Source organism: Podarcis vaucheri, assembly GCF_965113315.1.
Source record: "Podarcis vaucheri genome assembly, chromosome: 3".
Lineage (NCBI taxonomy): Eukaryota > Metazoa > Chordata > Lepidosauria > Squamata > Lacertidae > Podarcis > Podarcis vaucheri.
In genome coordinates, this window is record NC_138761.1 from 117793875 (window position 1) to 117816961 (window position 23087).

The window sequence follows — 23087 nt, forward strand, 5'->3', positions numbered from 1 at the left end:
TAGTATCCCAGTGATGCTTCCAGGACTTCCATGAGCGCCTCTTCTTCTGTACATTCTATTCTGCCTTCTTTTTTTTTTTTTAACTACTTTGAGATGGATTCTTGCTCTACTGCTTTCTTCTGTTCATTGTTATTTGGATCCAATCCAGTGCCAAAGGTGCTAGGTAAAAAGTAAAGGACGCCTGGATGGTTAAGTCCAGTCAAAGGCGACTATGGGGTTGCGGTGCTAATCTTGCTTTCAGGCCGAGGGAGCTGGCGTTTGTTCACAGACAGCTTTCTGGGTCATGTAGCCAGCAGGACTAAACTGCTTCTGGTGCAACAGAACACAGTGACGGAAACCAGAGTGCACGGAAACGCCGTTTACCTTCCCGCCACAGTGGTACCTATTTATCTACTTGCACTGGCATGCTTTCAAACTGCTAGGTTGGCAGGAGTTGGGACAGAGCAACGGGAGCTCACTCCATCGCGGGGATTCGAACCACCGACCTTCCTATCGGCAAGCCCAAGAGGCTCAGTGGTTTAGACCACAGCGCCACCCGCATCCTGCCATGGGTGCTACACTGCAGGCTTTAAAGTACAGTCTACTTTCCAGAGGGCACATTCTATCATGCTTTTCATGGTGGTGTCATCTCATGTAGCGTTTCCTGCTACATGAACTACATTCTGTGGAGTTAAAGCCAAACTAATTAAAGCATAACAGATCTTTTGGTCCTCTGTAGAAATTGCCTCAATTTTTGGTGTCAGAATGTGCGACAGAGAAGAAAACAGCATGTTCTTTCTCTTTGAGGTATATTTCATTTTCCTTTGTTACAATCAGTTGTATGCAGGGATCTGATTCAGTCTGGATTGAATATGTCATGCTATTTTTATAGAGTGCAAAAAAGAAAGAAAAATTCCTCAGCCTTTGCTGAATATTTCCGTTCTTATCATTCTCTGCTTGCTAAAGGAGGAGCTCATCTCTGGAGCCTGGTACCATCTCCCCTTGGGACTGCTCTGGTCTGTTTATCTTCCTGTGTCAGTAAGGAATTCAGCTTTCAGTCTTCACATTCCAACCTGGATGATTTGCAGCCAGCGTTGATTCATCCCTTTAGAGATGGAGAGGAGGAGGAGGACATAGCTGGTTGCAGCTTTCAAGGTGCTGTTATAATATACGGAGTGCAACATACTTCTATCCTGCTTCTAAAGCAAACACACATCAGTGTAGTCTACTTGCTATATGTTTAGGACAGTGGTGTCCAAACTTTTTTCAAAGAGGGCCAGATTTGATGAAGTGACCAAAGGGCCAACCAAAGTCATTGACCTTTTTTTTAGGGTTGAAGTTGTTAAGCTTTCTTTACAATTGAAGTTGTTGAGGGTTTTTTTAGGATTTTACCTCAGGAAATAAACTTGGAAACTGCCACAGGGGCTGGATTAAACCGGTTAGCGGGCCAGATTAGGCCCCCGAAATGGATTTTGGACATGCCTGGTTTAGGAGATCTGGGTTTAAATCCCTTTGAGCGAGTCAATTTCACCCATTTTCATCCAGTAGTAAATGAGATAATGATTCCAGTGCTAAAATGGATGAGGGAATGCTCATCATATGCTCAGTACTTCACGCCAGAGAACATGCCAGAGAACTGTTTTGCACTTCCCAACAGTGGTAATTAGGGCACCAAGTGGCCAATATGACTTCTGCAACTTGTTAAGGGGTTTCAAGAGCAGCTGTGTGGTGGGATCAAAAAATGAGACACTTCTTAAAGGCACTTTAGATGACGAAACCACCAGCTTATTGTGCAGCAGACGTTTTACAATGACTTTTAAAAATAAATGATAATGGGCTGTATCTAATGTAGCGCTTTGTGAATGTTTGGTTAGTGTGAGGATTTCTGCTTGTGCAGTGAAATATTCTCCCACTCTTTTCCCACTATGTGCCTCCTAAATCTGTTCCCCCTAAACTATCTCTGGAGCAGATGTGGGAAGGGACCAGGACACAGGCGCATGCAGAATTCCCTCCTTTAATGTGAACATAAAGAGGAGCTCATTTGCGATGGAAGATGCTGGTATAGTGCTAAGCCCAATCACCAGTGAATATTTGGTGTACCTTTATTTTCTCCAGAAATCAAAATAGATCACTTTATTTAACTTTCAATCTAACTTCGTTATAAGATTTGTTCTCTAAATTCTGGATCAAAATTTGAAATGTCACAGGGATCAGGGTCACCCCAAACGCAGGTGATTACCGTAATTGCTGTCTTCTGCCTTCCATCTTTCTTCTTTAATATCTTGGCAGTGTGATAGGAATTTTGAGGTCTTAGATATATGGTAATGTTCATAGCATACCAACCAAGCACGTACATAGATCAGCACAGGAAGACCGAGCTGGGTCAAAGTGGGAAACCTCCCCATTGTCTCTTTCCTCACAAATCCTGTCTTAAGGGCACATTTAAGATATGACTAGGGTGTGAGCCTGTGACCTGGCCCAGGAACTAAGTATTTATCATTACAAAAGACTGGCCAGGCTACCAAGGAAATCCAATCAAGTAACCTGCCAGATAGGAGATAAACAATGACAGGAGAAAAACAACATTCAAATTTCTGTTTTAAGACCGCCTTTTCTGTGATGTAGGTATGATGTATCTGAGGGGTGGTCTTAGGTTATACCACTTCTGTGATGTATGTATGATGTTTCTGGGGGTGGTCTTGATCTACAGGGTGGCAATTTCAAAAGTCTTTATAAGGCCTTGCGCGCCATTTTTCTGGGTTCCTCTTCTCCTACGGGTGAGGGGAGCACCTTGTTGCAACAGTTCAATAAAGATCAAGCTTACTAGCTGCTTTGCTTCTCAATATTCTCTGGTTGGCCTCTGTTATCTTCTCCTTCCAATAGGGAACCTATGTAAGGACTCTATATGGGCTCTTGGATACCCCATAAGGGAAAAGGGGAATTTTTGTTTACAACAGCAGTTTGTGTCATTTTCTGAGGAATGAAATGATAAGCTTGAGATGGGCATGCACACTCTCACGTGCTTTTTCTTTCATGTTGTTTTTTAACCTCTGCTTTTAACCTGTGAAATCAGGAATGTGTTTCACTTACAGAAGCTGTGCTGTTAAGATCATGAGATATGAGGCAGATGTCACTCATTCAAATCACAGTTTAGCCATTAACGCTTTAGATAGCTCTAGGTAAACTCTGAGCTCTCAGCTTCCGTTCTCCGTATGCATTAGCGGGATAATAAAACCAGTCAACTTCATCAAAGCGACCTAAGGAACTAACAGTATTTTTGCTCGCAGACACTCGGAAACTGCAAGAGCTTTTTACCACAAACTGCTGGCAAATACCCATGGCAGAAAAAATTGACTTGCCAATGTAGATTAGCTAAAGACAAAACTAAAATAACTAATTTTCATAGTGTGGTGTGGTTTTATCTCGTATACAAATCAGGGACACGTATCAAAGGCTTTTCACAGATTGCGGGAAAGAGCTTAAGTAGAAATTGCAATCTTACGAAGAAGTAGAACAAAATATCCAAGTTGCCAGTACATATTGGATGCCTAGATACCTACAGAGGAGAAATGTGTTAAAGACATCATCGCCTTCTGTTAGTATTTATATGGTGTAACTTTTTGATTTTTGTTGTTTGTTTTATTTTGGAAATAAAATAGTACTTGTTTATTTTAAGCTGACTGGATTGTCATAAGGACCTCTGGGTAGTGCTGAATGAAGCAACTTGAGCACTTAGGACATGTGTTTTATAAATATAAATAAATATATTTTAAATCAGACAGCTGGACATTCTGAAGCATCTAACTGTATCAACCTATTGTCTTCTGTCGTGTCTACAGGTTGACCAAATGTGTCCGTAATCTGAGGTACGCCTCTTTTTGCCCTATTTCTGCCAGGGCTTTGTTTTTCCAGAATTGTTGCTGCGGGAGAAATTACCTTTCTGTATTCACCAGAGTTGAACAGCATTTGGCAATACCCGATGACGCTCCTTCGCTTGAAAGGAGTTTTCTAAAAGTACACGCTGATCAGTTTGTAACAAAGGAGGCAGAACCCAAAAGGGCTCCAGACCAGACAGACCCATTAAGAAATCTGTCTTACGTTTCTGCGAAGTCTGGTAGATCTCAAAGCTGCCTTGATGCTTTGTGACATGTGCAAAGATAAGCCCAGCATGCGTTCTCAAGGCCCTTTGAAAAGCATAGCTTTAATTGCTATGGTAGTTGTAGGGTGTGCATGGTTTTCCTTGGACAATGATGCCTGCTGCTTTTCACTCACTTGCCTTAAACTGAGTTGTTGTTGTTTAGTTGTGTCCGACTCTTCGTGACCCCATGGACCAGAGCACGCCAGGCTCTCCTGTCTTCCATTGCCTCCCCCAGTTTGGTCAAACTCATGCTGGTAGCTTCGAGAACACTGTCCAACCATCTCATCCTCTGTCATCCCCTTCTCCTTGTGCCCTCCATCTTTCCTAGCATCCTGGTCTTTTCCAGGGAGTCTTCTCTTCTCATAAGGGGGGCCAAAGTCTTGGAGCCTCAGCTTCAGGATCTGTCCTTCCAGTGAGCACTCGGGGCTGATTTCCTTCAGAATGGATAGGTAGCAAACTGAGCAACAAACTGCTAATTTGCACAACAATAATTAAGCCTTGACACTGGCTTGTTCTTTCTTCATTTAAAGAAAAGTGACTCTGGAGGGTGGCCAATTGTGATTTTATAGTCTCTCTTTGTCATAGCCAACCTATTTAATAGCTATATGAAACCGCTGGGAGATGCCTCCCAGGAATTTGGAGTGTGATGCCATTATTATTATTATTATTATTATTAAAGGATTTTCCTAGAACAGCAAGGGTACATGCAACATCTTTGTTCTCAGTTCATAGAGTTTTCCATTCTTTTGCTTAGTATATGCATAGGGTTTTTGTGTCAGCATCACAGTGATAGGTTCTTTATTTGTCTGTCTGTTTTGGCGGACCGAGAGCCCAGAGCATGGTTGGTTGCTATGAGTTTTGTTTGTATGTGAGAGTGGGTGGAAGGTGGTTGGGTCAAGTTAGCCGCATCAATTGGTATGCTGTTGGGGGGGTTATGTTGTTGTCTTGCTGGGCTGTATGTGTAATAAAGGGGAGCCATACCACTGTTACGGCATCTTCTTTTGTCTGTCCCTGTGCTAGTTTCAATTTGTTGCTTAACTTTTCTAGTAGGGCCATTTCCCATACAGTTTGGGAGCAGTGGCAGGTCCCTCCGGTGTTTAGTTATGACGCTCCTCGCTGCTGAGAGTAGGTGGCTTATGAGTTCTTTGTAAGGTGAGTGTGCATTGTTGTCTTGGCAGATGTTTGCTAGGGCAAGTTTGGGAGTTGCTTCTCGTACCCGTTTCATTATTTGGCAGCTTTCTTGTAGGACAGACATCCGAAAGGGTTGGGATTGGGGGCATTTATGCTGCTAACATAGGACACGGGTGGCGCTGTGGGTTAAACCACAGAGCCTAGGACTTGCCGATCAGAAGGTTGGTGGTTCAAATCCCCGCGACAGGATGAGTTCCCGTTGCTCGGTCCCTGCGCCTGCCAACCTAGCAGTTTGAAAGCACGTCAAAGTGCAAGTAGATAAATAGGTACCACTCTGGCGGGAAGGTAAATGGCGTTTCCGTGCGCTGCTCTGGTTTGCCAGAAGCGGCTTAGTCATGCTGGCCACATGACCCGTAAGCTGTACGCTGGCTCCCTTGGCCAATAAAGCGAGATGAGTGAGGCAACCCCAGAGTCGGCCATGACTGGACCTAATGGTCAGGGGTCCCTTTACTTTTACGTTTAATAAACCTACAAATGTCATGTAAATGAGCTCACAGGGGTGCTTGACCCTCAACCACTTCCCTTCTCAGAATTGCTCCCCAGAATATTTACCCTTCCCAAAGGCACATCTGGGACACCATGGAGAAAGGGACCAGTTAAAACGACATGAAAAGCTCCTTTCGGGAGGGGACCATTTTGAGTGGAAAAGTCCTGGGTGAGGCTGTACCACTAGCTGTTTTTTCCATTCCAAACCCGCCCCACTCAGATTGCTCCCTTTCCAGAATTGGTGGTGAGCAATTCTGAGCAGGGAAGTGGTTGAGGGTCAAGTCTTTCTTCCACCCCTCCTCCTCCTCCTCCTCTTTCTCCATTCGAAACCATATATTCCCAAGTCCACTTCTTTTAAAAATAAATAAATGGTGGAGCTCCTTAAATAGATACCGTGGTGCCCCGCAAAACAAATGCCTCGCAAGACGGAAAACCCGCTAAATGAAAGGGTTTTCTGTTTTTGAGCTGCTTCACAAGACGATTTTCCCTATGGGCTTGCTTTGCAAGACGAAAACGTCTTGCGAGTGTTCCGATTTTTTTTCGCTCCCCCCCCCCTTTTCTAAGCCGCTAATAGCCTTTTAGCCGCTAATCCGCTAAGCCTTTAATAGCTGCTAAGCCTTTAATAGCCGCTAAACCACTAATAGCGCTAAGCAGCTAATAGGGTTGCTTCGCAAGACGAAAAAACCACTAAACGAAGAGACTCGCGGAATGGATTAATTTCGTCTTGCGAGGCACCACTGTGCAAGGTCTAGTTTGCCCTTTATACTTGCAGAGAAGTCAAAATTGCCTATTTCCAGAAGGAGAGGGAAGAAGACATTGGCCCTCTTATCAGCAGTCTGTCACTCTCCATGGACCTTTCACCTTTGCAAAAAAAAGCAATCCATTCTGCTGGCAATAAAGATGTTTTTTCAGCCCACCAGAATCACCCCCCAGCCTCTCCCTCTCCCCCCCCCCCCCAGCTACGCAGGGAGGAGCTGACAAGTCCATTTGTGTAGCTTGGGAAACACATCTGCCCACTTCCCATAAAGGGATGGGGATAGGTGTGGTGTAGCAAAAAAAGGAACAGCCCTTTCCCTAAGACGGAAGGGGCAAACTGGTAGAAGGGGCCTGACTTGGAATCAGCAGATCTGGTGAGAGAGGACGGGATCAAGGGAGCAGACAGGGGTTCGTGCTTGAGCTCTGAATCATCGGAATGTATAAAGCAAGTGCGGGAAAAGTCGGGGAGCCTTGACACGGAGCAATCTGCCTGAGAAGCACCTTGGCAGGTAAGTGCTTGCTGATCCTAAAAGGGCAAAAGGGAGACGGATTTGCTCTTGGGAGGTTGGGTGTCCCCTTCCTCCCCCCCCCCCCCCAGAAATGAATAGGAGCCACTTCAGCACAGAGAAACCAAGTTAAGTGTTTTGCAATAGAGGGCAAGATGGCAAGCGGGGGTGATTGGGCTTAGCCGCTATACCAGCGTCACATTAAAGGGGGGGAATCCTGCACATGCCGTTTCTTCTCCCACTGGGTTTTCTGTGCCTCAGCTTTTAAAAGACCAGAAGAGACACACACACCCCTTTGAGTAAACAAGGGAGAACTGAGCTCCCCGATACCTTCCAAGCAAAGAATAAGTAAAAAAATTGTGCATCTAGGTAAAAGAGGTGTGCGTTTTTCTTAGGGTTACAATGTGATAGGGGGGAAAAACATCAGACTGTAGGGTAATGGGTTTAGCCAGGATTTATTTTAATGGAGCAGGCTTTATGTGGGAGGGGGCAGAACCGAGTTATCTGCCACGCAGTTGGTCAGTTAGTTAAGTATTTCTATTTATTTACTTGATTGGGGGGAGAGCTGCCGTTCCCTGCACCCCCTTGCTAAGCCCATGTTTAGGTTTGCAGTGGTCTGGTGTAAGGACTTTGTGCCACTGTTGTCTCTGGCCCTCATCCAACAGTGCCACGAAGAACACTTGCATGGTGATTCCTAGCAGCCAGGGCACAGGAGGCCGATATGAATGTTTGTAGCCTCAGGCCATGTGGTCTACTACTCTCACTGTCCCCCAAAGCAGTGTTTACCATATCTAGACACAGGCAAACTCAGCCCTCCAGATGTTTTGGGACTACAACTCCCATGGTGGCGGCTAACAGATTGAGGTTGAATCCTGACAAGACAGAAGTACTGTTTTGGGGGGACAGGGAGCGGGTTGGTGTGGGGGATTCCCTGGTCTTGAATGGGGTAACGGTACCCCTGAAGGACCAGGTGCGCAGCCTGGGAGTCATTTTGGACTCACAGCTGTCCATGGAGGCGCAGGTTAACTCTGTGTCCAGGGCAGCTGTCTACCAGCTCCACCTGGTATGCAGGCTAAGACCCTACCTGCCCACGGACTGTCTCGCCAGAGTGGTGCATGTTCTAGTTATCTCACACTTGGACTACTGCAATGCGCTCTACGTGGGGCTACCTTTGAAGGTGACCCGGAAACTACAACTAATCCAGAATGCAGCAGCTAGACTGGTGACTGGGAGTGGCCGCCGGGACCACATAATACCAGTTCTGAGAGATCTGCATTGGCTCCCAGTACGTTTCCGAGCACGATTCAAAGTGTTGGTGCTGACCTTTAAAGCCCTAAACGGCCTCGGTCCAGTATACCTGAAGGAGCGTCTCCACCCCCATCGTTCAGCCCAGACACTGAGATCCAGCGCTGAGGACCTTCTGGCGGTTCCCTCATTGCGAGAAGTGAGGCTACAGGGAACCAGACAGAGGGCCTTCTCGGTAGTGGCGCCCTCCCTGTGGAACGCCCTCCCATCAGATGTCAAAGAGATAAATAATTACCTGACATTCAGAAGACATCTGAAGGCAGCCCTGTTCAGGGAAGTTTTTAATATGTAACGCTGTACTGTTTTTAACACGGATTGGGAGCCGCCCAGAGTATCTGGGGAAACTCAGCCAGATGGGCGGGGTATAAATAATAAAGTATTATTATTATTATTATTATTATTATTATTATTATTATTATTCCTAGCTAACAGGACCAGTGGTCAGGGATGATGGGAAACATCTGGAGGGCCGAGTTTGCCTATGCCTGACCAAATCCTTAACTTCACAGCAATCCTTTGAGGTAGGACTCATTATGTGGAATTATCAAAATAGCTGTCTGCAGCCAGCCCAGTGAACCTGAGAACTGCACCCAGGTGAGTTTCCAACACACTTGCCTCAGTGTTCTCTTGTCAGTTCAGCTTCTTGTGATATATAGATTATTATTAGGGTAATGGTGATTTCTTTTGTGAACATGGATATTAGGCAGTTTCCAGCTGGGCAGCCATGCTAGTCTTGTTCACTACATATTGTGGCCTCTTGAAGGCCCATATAAGATGCCACACGCTTTTGTGGACTTGCATGAAGTTAATTACAGACACTTCAAGTTACAGACTCCGCTAACCCAGATATAGTACCTCAGGTTAAGAACTTTGCTTCAGGATGAGAACAGAAATTGTGTGGCGGCAGCAGGAGGCCCCATTAGCTAAAGTGGTACCTCAGGTTAAGAACAGTTAAGAATGGACCTCCGGAATGAATTAAGGTCTTAACCTGAGGTACCACTGTATTTGGCTGCACTCAACATCACTGCTTTCCTTCTCTTTCTGAAAACAGGCCTCTCATCTTCTTGAGGGAGCGGTTGCCATGTTCTGCTTCCTTGCCTGCCTGTTAGTCCTTGCACGGGAAGTGCCAAGTAGGCCAACGAAGGAAACGGGATCTACAGCTGCTAGAGATGCGAAAATCCTTTTCCAGTTGAAGCCGAAGACTTGGGGGGAAAATGTCAACCTCAGTAGCCTGTCCTGCGGGGATCTGCGTGCCCAGACATGGGCCTACTTCCGCCACAGAAATCAGAGCCTGACTTCTTTCCCTGCCTGCCTGCCTGAGTTTCTGGAGTATTTGGACCTGAGCATCAACCTCTTGCCTGAATTCAACAGCCAGGAGGTGGCTGACTTGCCAATGTTGCAATCCCTCTCCCTGAGGCAGAATAAGATTCAGCAAGTGACATGGGATGCCAGGAACCTCAGCCGCCTCCAGATCCTGGACCTGAGCTTCAATTTGCTATCAGTTGTGCCCGCATGCAGTGCATCTGCTCCGCAAAACCTCAAGTGGTTTTCTCTAGCTGGAAATCCCATTGTCGAAATCCAGCCGTTGGCTTTTTCCTGCTATCCTCAACTGCGGACCCTGAACCTGTCTTCTACTTGGCTGGGGAAGGATGGGAAAGAGGGGATTAAGGAATCTGCCTTTGCAACCTTCTTCCTGCCTGGGGACGCCACCAAAAATGCAGGAAGTGATATCCGTGCGCTGGACCTGAGCGCAACCTATCTGGAGAGATGTAAGTACCGAAACCAAAGAGGAAAGCATCAAGCACCAAACACTTAGGGTGTGGGGAAAGGAGGAGACAATGGCTGTAAGGATTTCAACTGTTTTGCCAATGTGGTGATGGGGATAATTTCGAAGAGGGATGTACAGTGGTGCCTCGCAAGACGAAAAGAATCCGTTCTGTGATTCTCTTCGTCTAGCGGTTTTTTCGTCTTGCGAAGCAAGCCCATTGACGGATTAGCGATTAGCGCTATTAGCGGCTTTTAGCAGCTTCTCTGCTGATCGGATCAGCTGATAAGCGGCTTAGCGGCTTAGAAAAAGGGGGGAAGGAAAAAAAACCAGCAGGAACTCGCAAGACATTGTCGTCTTGCGAAGCAAGCCCATAGGAAATTCGTTTTGCGAAGCACCTCCAAAATGGAAAACTCTTTCGTCTAGCGAGTTTTCCGTCTTGCGAGGCATTCGTCTTGCGGGGCACCACTGTAACACTAGAACTAAATTTGAACTGGAAACACATAATTTGTATGCACGTTTAAAGTCTTGACTATAGAAGTGCAAAATGAATGAGGGAATAGCTCGACTGCGTTTTCCGCTTCTGGACATTTATAAATTTTTATTTGTGCGTTCACCAAAATTTCTACGGCAAAAGCTGAATCCCATCCCAAAGTATATCTATGAAGAAATCATGTATTTAAAATTAAAATACAAATTCACTCTTTGGATGAATTTTTTAAGGAATATTTGGGCAAAATTTCAACCCTACTTAGCATGAATTCAGTTTTTAATAGCCCCAGTCCCCAATGCTCATGCTACATTACATAGAAAGTTTTAATATAGTGGTACCTCTGGTTACGAACTGAATCTGTTCCGGAGGTCCATCCGTAACCGGAAACCATTCTTATCCTGAGGTGCGCTTTTGCTAATGGTATCTCCCACTGCATGTGCACTAACATTTCCGCTCGCATCCTGGGGCAAAGTTCACAACCAGGAGCAGCTACTTCTGGGTTAGCTGAGCTCGTAACCCAGAGCGTGTGCAACCAGAGGTACCGCTGTAGTTCAAAATCAATAGTAGCTATAGTGACTTGTCGAACCCTCAAAATAACTCATGCACAGCAATCTTATGGATAAACACCACACAACTACCTGGCATCTTTTATTCTATTTTATGTAATGTCTTAGCCTACTGTATGGAAAACACTAAAAGGAAACCCAAACTTGCAACCAACCAAAAAAGATATAAATCAGTAGTCACTCAATACCTCCATGCATAACAGTGAGAAGTGAGGTTACAGAGGCAGAGGGCCTTCTCGGTGGTGGCGCCTGCCCTGTGGAACGCCCTCCCATCAGATGTCAAGGAGATAAGCAACGATCTGACTTTTCGAAGACATCTGAAGGCAGCCCTGTTTATGGAAGTTTTTAATGTTTGATGTTTTATCATGTTTTTAATATTCTGTTGGGAGCCACCCAGAGTCAGATGGGTGGAGTATTAACAACATCTCCTCATAGGATGCGCATCAGGGCCCTTGATATCCCAGATTTGGGTAGTCATGTGACTTGCTTTTACAGAGGGAAAAGTCTCATTTGATGGGCTGTGTCAGAGGACAGTCCTCTGTTTGCAAGAGATTAAGGAACAAACTAACATTTGGACTACAGAAAAGCATACATTTTCAGACTAGGCAGCAATCATAAAGGATAACTTCCTGGTGGTGCGGACATACAATGTGGGGTAGTCCACACTAGGATGCAGAGTTGATCACCACCTAGTTTTTTTTATTGAAAGATGAACAATCAATGGCAACCAATTGGAAGACTGGGGGCCTTGAAGCCTGTGAACAGCCTGAAGTGTCTGAACTTGGAGAGTCTCCATTTTGGAGAGTCAAAATGGAGAGCTTCCCAGTAATCTCATACAGCCTGAAACACCAGTTCTATTCACAAACAAATGGCACCATAGTTCAGAGCACAGAGACATTCACACCCATTACATCAATCTGGAATATTTTATTAGAAATTGTCTACATGGTAGGGACATAACTATGAACCAATATATAAGCCCATAGTATATTTCGGAAGACCTCTATGCAACTTCACCCCGATACTGAATTCTGGAACTAAGGACCCAGGAAACATCTCAGCCTTCGTGTAATTCTTGCTTCTCTTCAACTCAGCCACTAGAGAATATTTGCACACTCACCAATATTTGTCAGGAGCAAAACAAGTTGTCTTTAAGATGTCATGAAGGCTGCTTGTATGTCAAATGGAGTTTCCTCTGTAATTTGTTTGTTTGTCTTCTGCTTGACCCTCAGTGCATCAGAACTGGACCAAAGATCTCCCCAGGCTCTCAATCCTTCATTTAACAAACATGAGCAGGCTGAGAAGCCTTGATGTCAACACCTTCCTGCAACTTCCTGAGCTGATGTTATTGGACTGCCAATATTCCCATGCCCTCAGTCTGGTGGAAACAGAGTCTTTCACCCACACGCCTCGCATGGCTTACCTCTTATTCCAAAAGTAAGTTTTCCTATCTCTGAGGTTTCCCCTGACACCAGGCCTCCCTTGTAAGCACTGGTGGACATTGTTAGGACTTGAATTCAGTTGTAGGACTGTGGTCTGATAATCTGATAAATTATTACAACATCAAATGGGCTGATTCTGTAATGGTGGAAGGGAACATAGGGGGTAAAATCACACACACGCACACCACTTTTCATTACAGAATTTAAACTGATGTAGACCTATAAAGTAGTCATTTACGATTCAGTCTTCCTTCTGTATGCAAAATGTTTCTTGAGCCAAAAAGTATTCAAAGAAAACCAATTATGGGGATCTTTTTTGCCCCATCAAATTAAAAGTGTTTGGGTTAAGTATCTTCCAGCAAAATGTAATCCAGTGATGTAAATTTAAGGGCCTAGGCACAGTTTGCTTTTTGAAAACAAAAAGACCTTAGGACAAAAATTGTCTAAAAATAAGAATATTGATTTTTTGCCACTGTGGTACCATTCCCCGCTCTCCTAGCTAATGTTAATGTGTTTAAAATGCCTCTCACAAAAACTAAGATAGATGCAGAGAAGCATGTGTGACCACCTTTCTTCTGACTCTAGCACATGGCTTTGTTTGGGGACATTTTGCTACCTAGAGATGCATTGAAAGTTACCGTATTTTTTGCTCTATAAGACTCACTTTTTCCCTCCTAAAAAAGGGGAAATGTGTGTGCGTCTTATGGAGCGAATGCAGGCTGCGCAGCTATCCCAGAAGCCAGAACAGCAAGAGGGATTGCTGCTTTCACTGCACAGCGATCCCTCTTGCTGTTCCGGCTTCTGAGATTCAGAATATTTTTTTTCTTGTTTTCCTCCTCCAAAAACTAGGTGCGTCTTGTGGTCTGGTGCGTCTTATAGAGCAAAAAAATACGGTGACTTCGGGTAGGAAAGCCACCTGTAAAAACGTTTGTTCAGTTATTTATTGAACTGGTTTTAAGCTGGTTTGTATTTTCTGGGTAAGGGGCAAGACTGAACTCTGCATCCTGAATGAAAACCAAATGTTGCTATGTTTCTATCAGAATGATTTAGGGTTCATACATCGTCAGGCATTTTAGATTTTCTATTTCTCCGTTTCAATGGGCATTCCTACGCAGGTCTTTGAACTGATCTGTCTCTCTGTGTATGTGCATACATGTGTGTGAGCATGTGCTGGTCCAGTAGTCTGGCACCTGAGGTAAAGAACAAAATGGCACCATTTTGAGTGAAGATCTACATTAGGAACAAGGATAGGAGACCATCAGAGCCTCCTATTCGTCAAGAGGTTGTTGTAGAAGCGGCATGGAGTGAGGCTGCCCAGGAGGTGGCAAATCCGGCCTCCAAGGAATGCGCTACAGCTGAAGAATTCCTTGGAAGCCAGGTCTGCTGGCCCTGTGGATCCTGCCGCCTGAGGCAGTCGCTTCACCTTGCCTCATAGGTGGGCCAGGCCTGATGTGGGTTTGATCGAATACATGGTTAGCTGTCTTGGGTGTTTCTGGAAGGGAAGGTGGAATACAAATGGATTATAAAAAAAATATTTTAAAAATAATCACTGCTCTGGAGAAGGCAGAAACTGCATGTAATTTGATAGAGAGAATTAGCTATTAAAACGATAGCCCATACGTTGGTTGACCCAGTTTCTCTCATTCCAGCTGCAATTTGAGCTCTTTCAGTCCATGGAATCTCAGCTCACCGCAAAACGTAAGGATCAACCTCTATGGCAACCCTTTGGTGTGCAGTTGTGATCTTTCCTGGCTGCTCTCCAAGCCAGACAGAATACATCTACAGAGGTAAGGAGAAATTTAAAAGCTGCTTCAAGGTACGCTGTTGGCAGTCTGTGGTGCTGCTTGTTAACTCCTGCTCTCATCTCTTTCCTTTTGATATAAAAGAAATGTCTTACTCTAGTGGCGGCAAAGATAAGACCGAGGATATCATAGCAATAAGCGCTACAGGTGAATGAAAATTGCCTTCCCAAATCTATTGTCCTCCAGATGTTTTGGAAAACACTTATTGTCTTCCCTAACCAACATTGGCTATGCTGGAGTCCACAACATCTGGAGGATAGCAGGTTGGGGAAATGTTGGTTTTTTTAAAAAAAAAAATCTCTCCCTAATATAGCCTCATTTCAGTTTTTGTGGGGCTAGCGCACATATTTAAGAGCACATATTTATTTTAAGAATTTAAGAGCACATAGAGACTTCCGGTCGGCGCGAGTGCTTAATGGCGGTCCTTGCCTCGAGCTCCGAGGGAGGACTGCTCCGCAAGTTCGGGTCTGACCCGCTACGGCGAGCGGGGGACCCCTAAAATTACAGACGCTGAAGCCTGTAAGCAAGGAGACTCGGCGGGCACCTTTTGCGCCCCCCGGTACTGTGAAAGAGCCTTTTTAAAGGCTACGGAGCGGCATCGGGAGTGAGCGCGGTGCTGAGAGTCGTCACCCAGCCTGCGGAGTGAAGCCGCGTCGCCATTGAGCAGAGAGCGCCGATTCCTTCCTGAAACTGAATTTGGACTGTAAAACCCGTGAGTAAGATTGACAGACGGAATGGGACATTTAAAATGGGACTTAAAAATTTGGCTGAAAACGGGAAAGGCATAAAGTAAGGAAGTCTGCCTCCCCGGACTGCATGTAAATAAAGCAACGAAAGAACAAAGCTGCATTTAAACGAAGGTTAACTTCTAAGTTGTTTAAAACCTGACATCGGACTTAAACTTCCCCCCCAGTGAGCAGGAGAAGGGGGGGAAAAAGAGTGAAATTTACAAGCCTGCTTAAAGGAGTGGAGGAAAGAGATCTTTCACTGTCAAAACCCTGAGTCGGGCTGCCGGAGTAAGCACCTGGCAACTAAACTGTCAATCTAAATTGGATACAAAGTTGGGGTTTTGACTGAAACAAGTTATAAGACTTTAATGGAGTTATTTTGTGAACATCTCAGATTGAAACTGTAAAAAGTGTTTTGACTATGGACTTTTGGACTCTGTTTTTTGGGATTCTTTGTTCTCTACCCTATGTCTTTCTGACTTTCTAAACTGGGTACAACTAAATGCTCCCTCTAGAGGACTTAAAGAAAATTTGTTACTGTGAGAGGGAAAGAGTGGAACTTTCCACTTCTAAGCCTTTCCTGTGAGAATTGACCTTGAGGACATGAGTAGCCAACCAGATGAGATAACAACTAGATCCAAAGCAAAACAAACCCAGCAAACTCAAAAGAAAAGGGGTTCTTTGCAAGGCATAACACCAGCTGGACAGGAAAAAGCACCAACTGCATCTATGGAGTCAATGACACAGGCATTGCTCAAAATAAATCAGTCTTTGGAAGCACTGACAAAGCAGTCAGCGGAGAATACAAAAAAATTGAATGATCTAACAACAAGATTGGACTTGAACACGGCAAGCGTAGCCTCTAATACAGACTCGATAAATAAACTTATTCAAGAAAATTCAGAAACAAGAAAGATTGCCCAAAGTGCAAAAGACACAGCAGAAGAAACTAAGAGGGAGCTTGCTCCAATTACGAAAAAGGTGAATGAACATGATGCAACTCTGGCTTTGTGGGAACTTCAGAGAAAGGAGAAAAATCTTAAATTAAGATCAATCCCAGAGGAAGAGAAAGATAGTCTTGCAGAATTCCTCACAGAAAATATTTTGGAATTTTGGCAGGACGAATTCCAGGAGGAAGAATTTGAAATAACAACGGCCTTCCGACTGGGCAGAAGGCAAGGCAAGAAACCTAGGGACTGCTTGATTACATTGAGATCTAAAGAAGAAAGAGACAAAATTCTAGATCTACATTACCAAAAGGCCCTTGTAATCCAGAACTGTCAAGTACAGATCTTCAAAGACATCCCTAAATACATTTTGGAGGTGAGGGCCTTTTATAAAGATCTGGTCTACCTTCTGAAGAAGAACAATATACCTTTCAGGTGGGAGTTCCCACAAGGACTGTCTTTTAACTACACAGGAAGGAAGATTAAAATAAAAACAATTCAAGACAAAGAATTGTTTTTGGAAAGAAACCAGGAGGATCTACAGAAAGGAACAGTAGGCACAACAGCGGAGAAAGAACCGACAGATATTGCAAATCTCTCACTATATCTTTCAGGAAAATGACATGCAGGCTAAGTTTAGGCCCCAGAAATATGCACTGGAATATTGTTGATGAGAGGATTACAGTTCTTGGATTCTAGAATTATTACAATTAGGTTACATTTCTAAACTGAGTTGTCAGCCTGTGGCTGGCCAACCTGGTATAATGGTCTGAAACACTCATGCATGCAACTCATACATAGCCTCAAACTATGGATAGATCTCTGAGTGATGTTATGTTGAGGACAATACTGATCTCATTCCACCTTCTAATGACAACCGTTCTTGTTTCTCATATATTAGGGCATCAGAAACTTTGTGCTACCCTGAGGCCAAAGCAGCATCTGGAGGTATGCTGCTGTCCGAGTTCTACACGGAGTGCCAAAGGCAAAGAATTTCCAACTCCACTCAAGTCAAGCTTTACGGTACGTCTCCCAGCTTCACGACAGACACCCTTCCAGACTCCAGTACATTTCCCCAAGAATGGCCCGGCAGCCCTTCTTCTCCTCAATGCCCTCATTTGACTTGGGGAGATACAGCAAAGGAGGCTCCAACCGAAGCAGACATTCTTGCCTACAAAGATAAAACATTTGGCAGATCTACAGACGACCCACCCACCACAGCAGCTCCTTCAAGAACTCTGGGGGAACTCTCTTCTGATCCAACCCTAGTGAGCATGACTGAAATGAATCAAAGGAAACACGACACCACAGTAGTGGATGGTTTGATTGGCCACAAGGACGAAACATGGTCCCACTTCGCTCCGCTCAGTCCTACAGCTGAAGAGACAGCGGCAGATTCTTCTGTGTTGATCCCACACAATACGGTAAGGCCAGCGCAAAGCCCCACTAAGGGAGTCCCTCTTCTGATTCTTGCAACCACTCGTAACAGTCCAAGATCTTATGAAGATTATTATGACTACGATAAGCAGGAGGAGGAATTCGTGGCTCAGGGCCTTGGGCCTTGTGATTACGATCCATGCAGACACCTCCAAAAGCCTTGCTTTGATCTCCAGTTGTTGTCTCCTTGCCTGTGCCCGGGGATCTCTGATGAATTCACCATCCCAGATCCTCCGAGGCTCCGCGAGATATCTGAAATTAGGGACACGTCAGCAGAGGTCTGCTGGTGTGCCCCATATTCAGCAGTAAGGTTCTACCAGCTTGCTTACCGCCCTCAGGACAGCCAGAATTTCACTGTATCTGGAGAGATTTATGCCACAGCTAGGCGATACACACTGTACAATCTCCTGCCTGGCTCAACTTACCAAGTGTGCATAATGGCTTCAAACAAGGCAGGATTGAGCCAGACTGCAGATTGGAATGAGCCCAGTTCTCCATGTGGTTCCTTTAAAACAAAGTCCAGCTACAAATCTATCTTTGCCACTTTGTGTGCAACGAGTGGATTCTTTCTTGTTGCTACCGTCTTGTTGTCAGTGTGTCTCTGCAAAAAGTGTAAAGGACCCCACACTGAGCATTATGACACACACCTTGTCTCGTATAAAAACCCTGCTTTTGATTACTCCTTAAAATAAAGGTGAACAGGATTGGCAAAATATATATATATATTTGATGGCATTTGCCTTTTCGTATAGCAAAAGGGAAGAAAACAGTTTAAAATACCTTTCCTGCTCTGTGATCTTCTTTCCAGAATTTAAATTGTTGTTTGGATAAGTACAGTAAATAAATAGGAGAAGTAGGCAACAGGAAAGTATTTCTTTGCTTCTGAAAGTGTCTTAAAAAACTAAAGTATTCATTACGAATCTAAATTTGCAGGGGGGGATTCCACCCCCATTATTCCTTCTCCCTGCAGCTCCCTAAAAGATTGTGGGCAGCAGGGGAGAAAATCAGCAAAAAGTACCTCCCACTTCCTCCAATACTGGCCATGATCCTGCTATCAGAAAATTGAGCCCCAGTCAGATACTGCTACCACCTTCTTTAACGTGACTCATTGGTGGAATCCTGCCCATTGTGTCCCTTGCACAATGCCATGTTATGAATTTCATTCCTACTTCAGGTTTCAGAACAAAATATTGAGCGTGCAATTTTTCATCACTATATTGGCTTTACATGGGCTGAAAAGCCTTTTTGCAAGGTTGTTGTTCCTAGCAGCACCCTCTATTTATCTGGAACAGCCTGGTTATGTGATTATGATGTTGTGATCTGCAGTATCAAATAAGTGGTCAGGCTGGAAGCAGATGCACACAGTAGTGAAGAGAGATAAGGCTAAGTTAATACTAGCAGCAGCTAGATTAATCTACCAGTGAGATAAAGATACTAGAATAAATGTGTAGAAGCCACATTAGAAAGCCAATCCATCTTCACATTAATCCTACCATAGGAGTTGGATAACAACCAGCAGCACAATTAGACACCAATAGTCGAGTCATAGAAAAATTTATTTTAAAAGTGCAGAGGCACTGACTATGGACAAGCCTTCACATCATTTTTCAGTTCTCTTTAAAATATTTGAGACATGTAGTATCTATTCTTGTCCAGTTGAAAGAATGTACCTGAGTGCTTCTACAGTACATCATGCTCTATTTTGTCTTGATAAACTTAAAAAGCTTCTTTATCTTCTGAGGTTACATAAACTATCTTTTCAATATACCTTCTTTATACAAGTTAAAATATATCAAACATATTAAAATTGTTTTTATACTCCATCAAGCCTTTGATTCCACAATAAATTTAATTCTGGTGAGATAGCAGCATAATCCAACATGCAAAAGTTCATTTTCAGTTTATAGAACCTTTTTACAGGTCATCTTGCTCACCATATGCAAAAGACTACATGCCTATAGATGGACTGTGCTCTGACAGGCCATCATTTATCTTCCATGTCTGATGTTTTAAATAGGAAATTTAAAAACTGCCTCCTACTGTTTTATTAAAAGAACTAGCATATTCATTTCATACTAACCACTAATGCAGAATATTTGCTTGCTTGAGCTACAGAAGTCCTAGAGATCACCTGTGACATTGCCCAGAATTTTATTCATTATGTCCTAATCATGTCTTTTTTCCATCAGTGGACTTTTCAACATCCTATAAGCTAACCACACTGTAAGTCCTTTCTTAGTTTTAACTTCACTACCTTTATTTTATTGTGTTATGTTGAATATTGTGTGTTGTGCTATTTGTTGAATATGGGAAACCAAACTCTTGTACCATACAGGTAACAAGAGGAGCATCTGTTTTGGCAATATTAGCAGCTCCACCCACTACTTCATACATCAATTTTAGTAATCCAGTTTCTTATCTACTATGCTACACCAACTTTTTTCATTATTTCAACACATTTAATCATGATGTCTAATTTGTGAAGAGAGCGTTTATCTCTTTCCCAAAGGTTCAGGGTTGCCTTGCTTAGTCAGCAATTCAATTCTAAACATTTATACAAGAGTCGCAAGGTTAGTGCACATCATAATTTACTATGTCCTTGCATAACAAAGGCTGCCCTTTCCTAAACATTAGACTATTAAGAAGGGTGGTTCAAGGTTTTAGTTTGAACATTTTTATCAACAGTGTAGGACTTATACCAAAGGACCGTGACTTTCAAAATAGTAAAGACGTAGGCTTCCATTTGCCCCACATCCTAAAAACAATGAAATGGAAGGGAGCTGTGATGTGTTGAATTCAAATACATCAAGGAGTGTAGCATAGCAATCCCCCCCAAATAAGTGAAAACTTCAGAAAAGCAATGAGCAATAACCATCAGGTGATAATCTCTGCAAGTGTTTGTGCATTAAGGTAAAAAATTATATTTTATTTGTAACAAATTGAAAAAAGTACATTGAAAATTCTGCATATTTACATGATCAAAACTTCATTTTAACTTCCGATTAGCTTCAATGTGAAGACATGGTTTCCACTGAGACAAAGCTATCAAAAAGTGTTCTTTATCCATAGTCCAAAGATAATGCAGGCAATGCCATCCCCAGCACAAACTGAGCAAGAAGTAAGCAACTCACTCAGAACCTTCATTTGCTGTTTAGTACCTGAACTGTTTTTCGGCCATAATGATAGTAACTGTAAGCAGATGCTGTTGTTGTGAAAGCTGTGATGCACCTTCAGGGAGGAAACAATCGTATTAGTTCCCTAGGAAACACATGGAGAAAAAAGTACCATAGCTCGCTAGTAAAGAAGGGTAGGTAAGGGCAAGGAATGTTCGACTTGTTGTGAATAGAACAAATTTCCCCTACAGCAGCCAAAGCTGATTTTTAACACTGAGCTCTCTGGAAGCCCAAACAAAAATCTAGTTAAGCCAAAATATGAACATCTGAATCTTCCTTATAATAAGCTAGACCACCAACCCATCTGGTCACTGGTGAGAGTCTACTTTCACTGGCTGCAGCTCTTGTAGGTCTTTCGCAGTCTACTTACCCAAGAGCTGAAGAGGACTGAACCAGAGACCTTAGTATTGCAGGGTTAAGTATATGGTCCAGGGGCCTCTCTATCATAATAATTCTAAATTGATTCATGCATATCATCTTGCTACCCCACTTTAAACTCTTCCATCTAGAGTCCCAGATGTTGTTGAACTACAACTCCCATCACCCCTAGCTAGCAAGGCCAGAGCTCAGGGATGATGGGAGTTGTAGTCCAACAACATCTGGGGACCCACAGGTTGAGAACCGACCAACCCCTGCAATGAGGGAATCTTTAGGTCAGTATTATTTTACCTCATACTGCACGAGGAGCCAAGGTAGCGCTGCTTGCCTAGAGATAATTCTAGTCCTAAATTTATTGACCACATACCAATTCAGCATAAGTAGTAACTCTGAATATAATCCCATGTTAGTAGGGCTGCAATCCTATGCACAGACTTACTTCGAAGTTCAAAATACCCAGAATTGAGCTGCAATTGCTTTAACTTGGTTGCTTGCAGCCACTAGTGACATGATTTCAGCAACCATACAAATAGGTGATGTCCAAAACTGCTCAGGATCCCTTCATTTGCATCCTATTCTTTCAGAATTGCCTGTTCCCCCACAAATCAGTTGTATCGTAACAATTACCGTGTTTTTTGCCCTATAGGACGCACTTCCCCCCCTCCAAAAATGAAGGGGAAATCTGTGTGCGTCCTATGAGGTGAATGCAGGCTTTCGCTGAAGCTTGGAGAGCGAGAGGGGTCGGTGCGCACCGACCCCTCTCGCTCTCCAGGCTTTAGGAAGCTATCAGCAAGCCTGGGGAGCCCGCGGGAGTTCCCGCAGGGCTCTCTAGGCTGCGGATAGCAGCCTGCTGCACGGAGCACAGGGTGCGCTGAAGCAGAGTGCCTCACGCTTCAGGCAGATATCCGCAGCCTAGGGAGCCTGCTGCCTTTGTTTTTCTCCTCTATAAACTACGGAAGGTGCGTTTTTAAAAGCTCGGGCTTCCGCCGCCCCAGTTGGGGGGGAGGAATAAAAAAAAAATTCTTTCTCCCCCTCCCATAAAAAAACTAGGTGCGTCCTATGGGCTGGTGCGTCCTATAGGGCGAAAAATGTGGTATAAGGTCTACATACCATAAGGTCTGAAGATACATACTGTCCACATAATTGAAAACTGGAGCTGCTAAAGAAGCTGCCACTAAGATGAGCTGGACTACTGTGTTCATCTGGTGAGAGATTACGTGAAAACTGAAGTCACACATTAACATTCCTTTTCCACCTGAAATCAACAGGATCTAAAAGTGCTACACTTTTAGCAGTAATGAAAATTTGTAAATTAAAGGCTAAACATTTGAAAAATAAAACCAAGAATGTAGAACTAATTCCTGCAGTTTTCCTCTGACACCATAAACATTGGGGACCCAATTCAGTTTTTAAAAAACGACAATTTCCTGTTCAAACTCGGGAAACTGCAGATTATTGTAGTTGCTTAAATAAACTATTGTGTGAATGAACCAGAGTTTCCAAAGTTCAGACATTAACAGAAAACTTCGTATGATTTAAAAGAGAAGCATTCACACCGCCTTCCCTCATTGTAAAAGGAGTTCACCAACTGTGACTCGCACAAGTAATGCTTAAAACATGGTTTATTGTTATGTTTGAACCAGGCCAGGAAGTAAAAACTTCTCATAAAGAACAGGATTCTGCAAAGTGAAGGCTTAAATCAGGCATAGGCAAACTCCGGCCCTCCAGATGTTCGGGACTACAATTCCCATCATCCCTAGCTAACAGGACCAGTGGTTGGGGATGATGGGAATTGTAATCCCAAGCATCTGGAGTGCCAGAGTTTGCCTATGCTTGGCTTAAATAAACATTTTTCACTAGTGAGAAGTTGAGGCAGCACAGATATTCCCTAAAGGGATCCCATACTGGTCCCTTTACAAGAGATGTCAGGATTTAAAGGAAGAAAACCCACACTGCCAAATCAGAACTTGGAGCCCTCACCCAAATCCTCTCTCA

General features: G+C 43.8%; 2 protein-coding genes across 6 annotated transcripts in view; one reads left to right on the forward strand and one right to left on the reverse strand.

Annotated features, from left to right (window-relative positions):
• The first annotated feature begins 6542 nt into the window (after positions 1-6542).
• On the forward strand, positions 6543-22262 carry LRRN4 (leucine rich repeat neuronal 4). 4 transcript variants are annotated; one of them, XM_082216359.1, is made up of 6 exons: positions 6543-7059; positions 9413-10130; positions 12418-12622; positions 14277-14414; positions 17006-17528; positions 22143-22262. In XM_082216359.1, exons 2-6 carry the CDS (start codon positions 9443-9445, stop codon positions 22170-22172), a joined length of 1584 nt encoding a protein of 527 aa, XP_082072485.1. In that variant the 5' UTR covers positions 6543-7059; positions 9413-9442; the 3' UTR covers positions 22173-22262. The 4 variants fall into 4 exon arrangements, with proteins under 4 accessions (XP_082072485.1, XP_082072482.1, XP_082072484.1 ...); XM_082216356.1 differs by lacking the exon at positions 22143-22262 and having other exon boundaries at positions 17006-18254; XM_082216358.1 differs by lacking the exons at positions 6543-7059; positions 22143-22262 and adding an exon at positions 8789-8955 and having other exon boundaries at positions 17006-18254.
• The window catches only part of MCM8 (minichromosome maintenance 8 homologous recombination repair factor), a 44814-nt gene continuing 40806 nt past the window's right edge, over positions 19080-23087 (reverse strand). For both annotated transcript variants that reach the window (XM_082216350.1, XM_082216349.1), the window contains 2 exons: positions 22203-22294; positions 19080-20769 (listed from right to left, as the gene is read on the reverse strand). In XM_082216350.1, the coding sequence (XP_082072476.1) occupies positions 20682-20769; positions 22203-22294 (180 nt within the window). In that variant the 3' untranslated portion in view covers positions 19080-20681. The remainder of the gene's footprint in view (positions 20770-22202; positions 22295-23087) is intronic.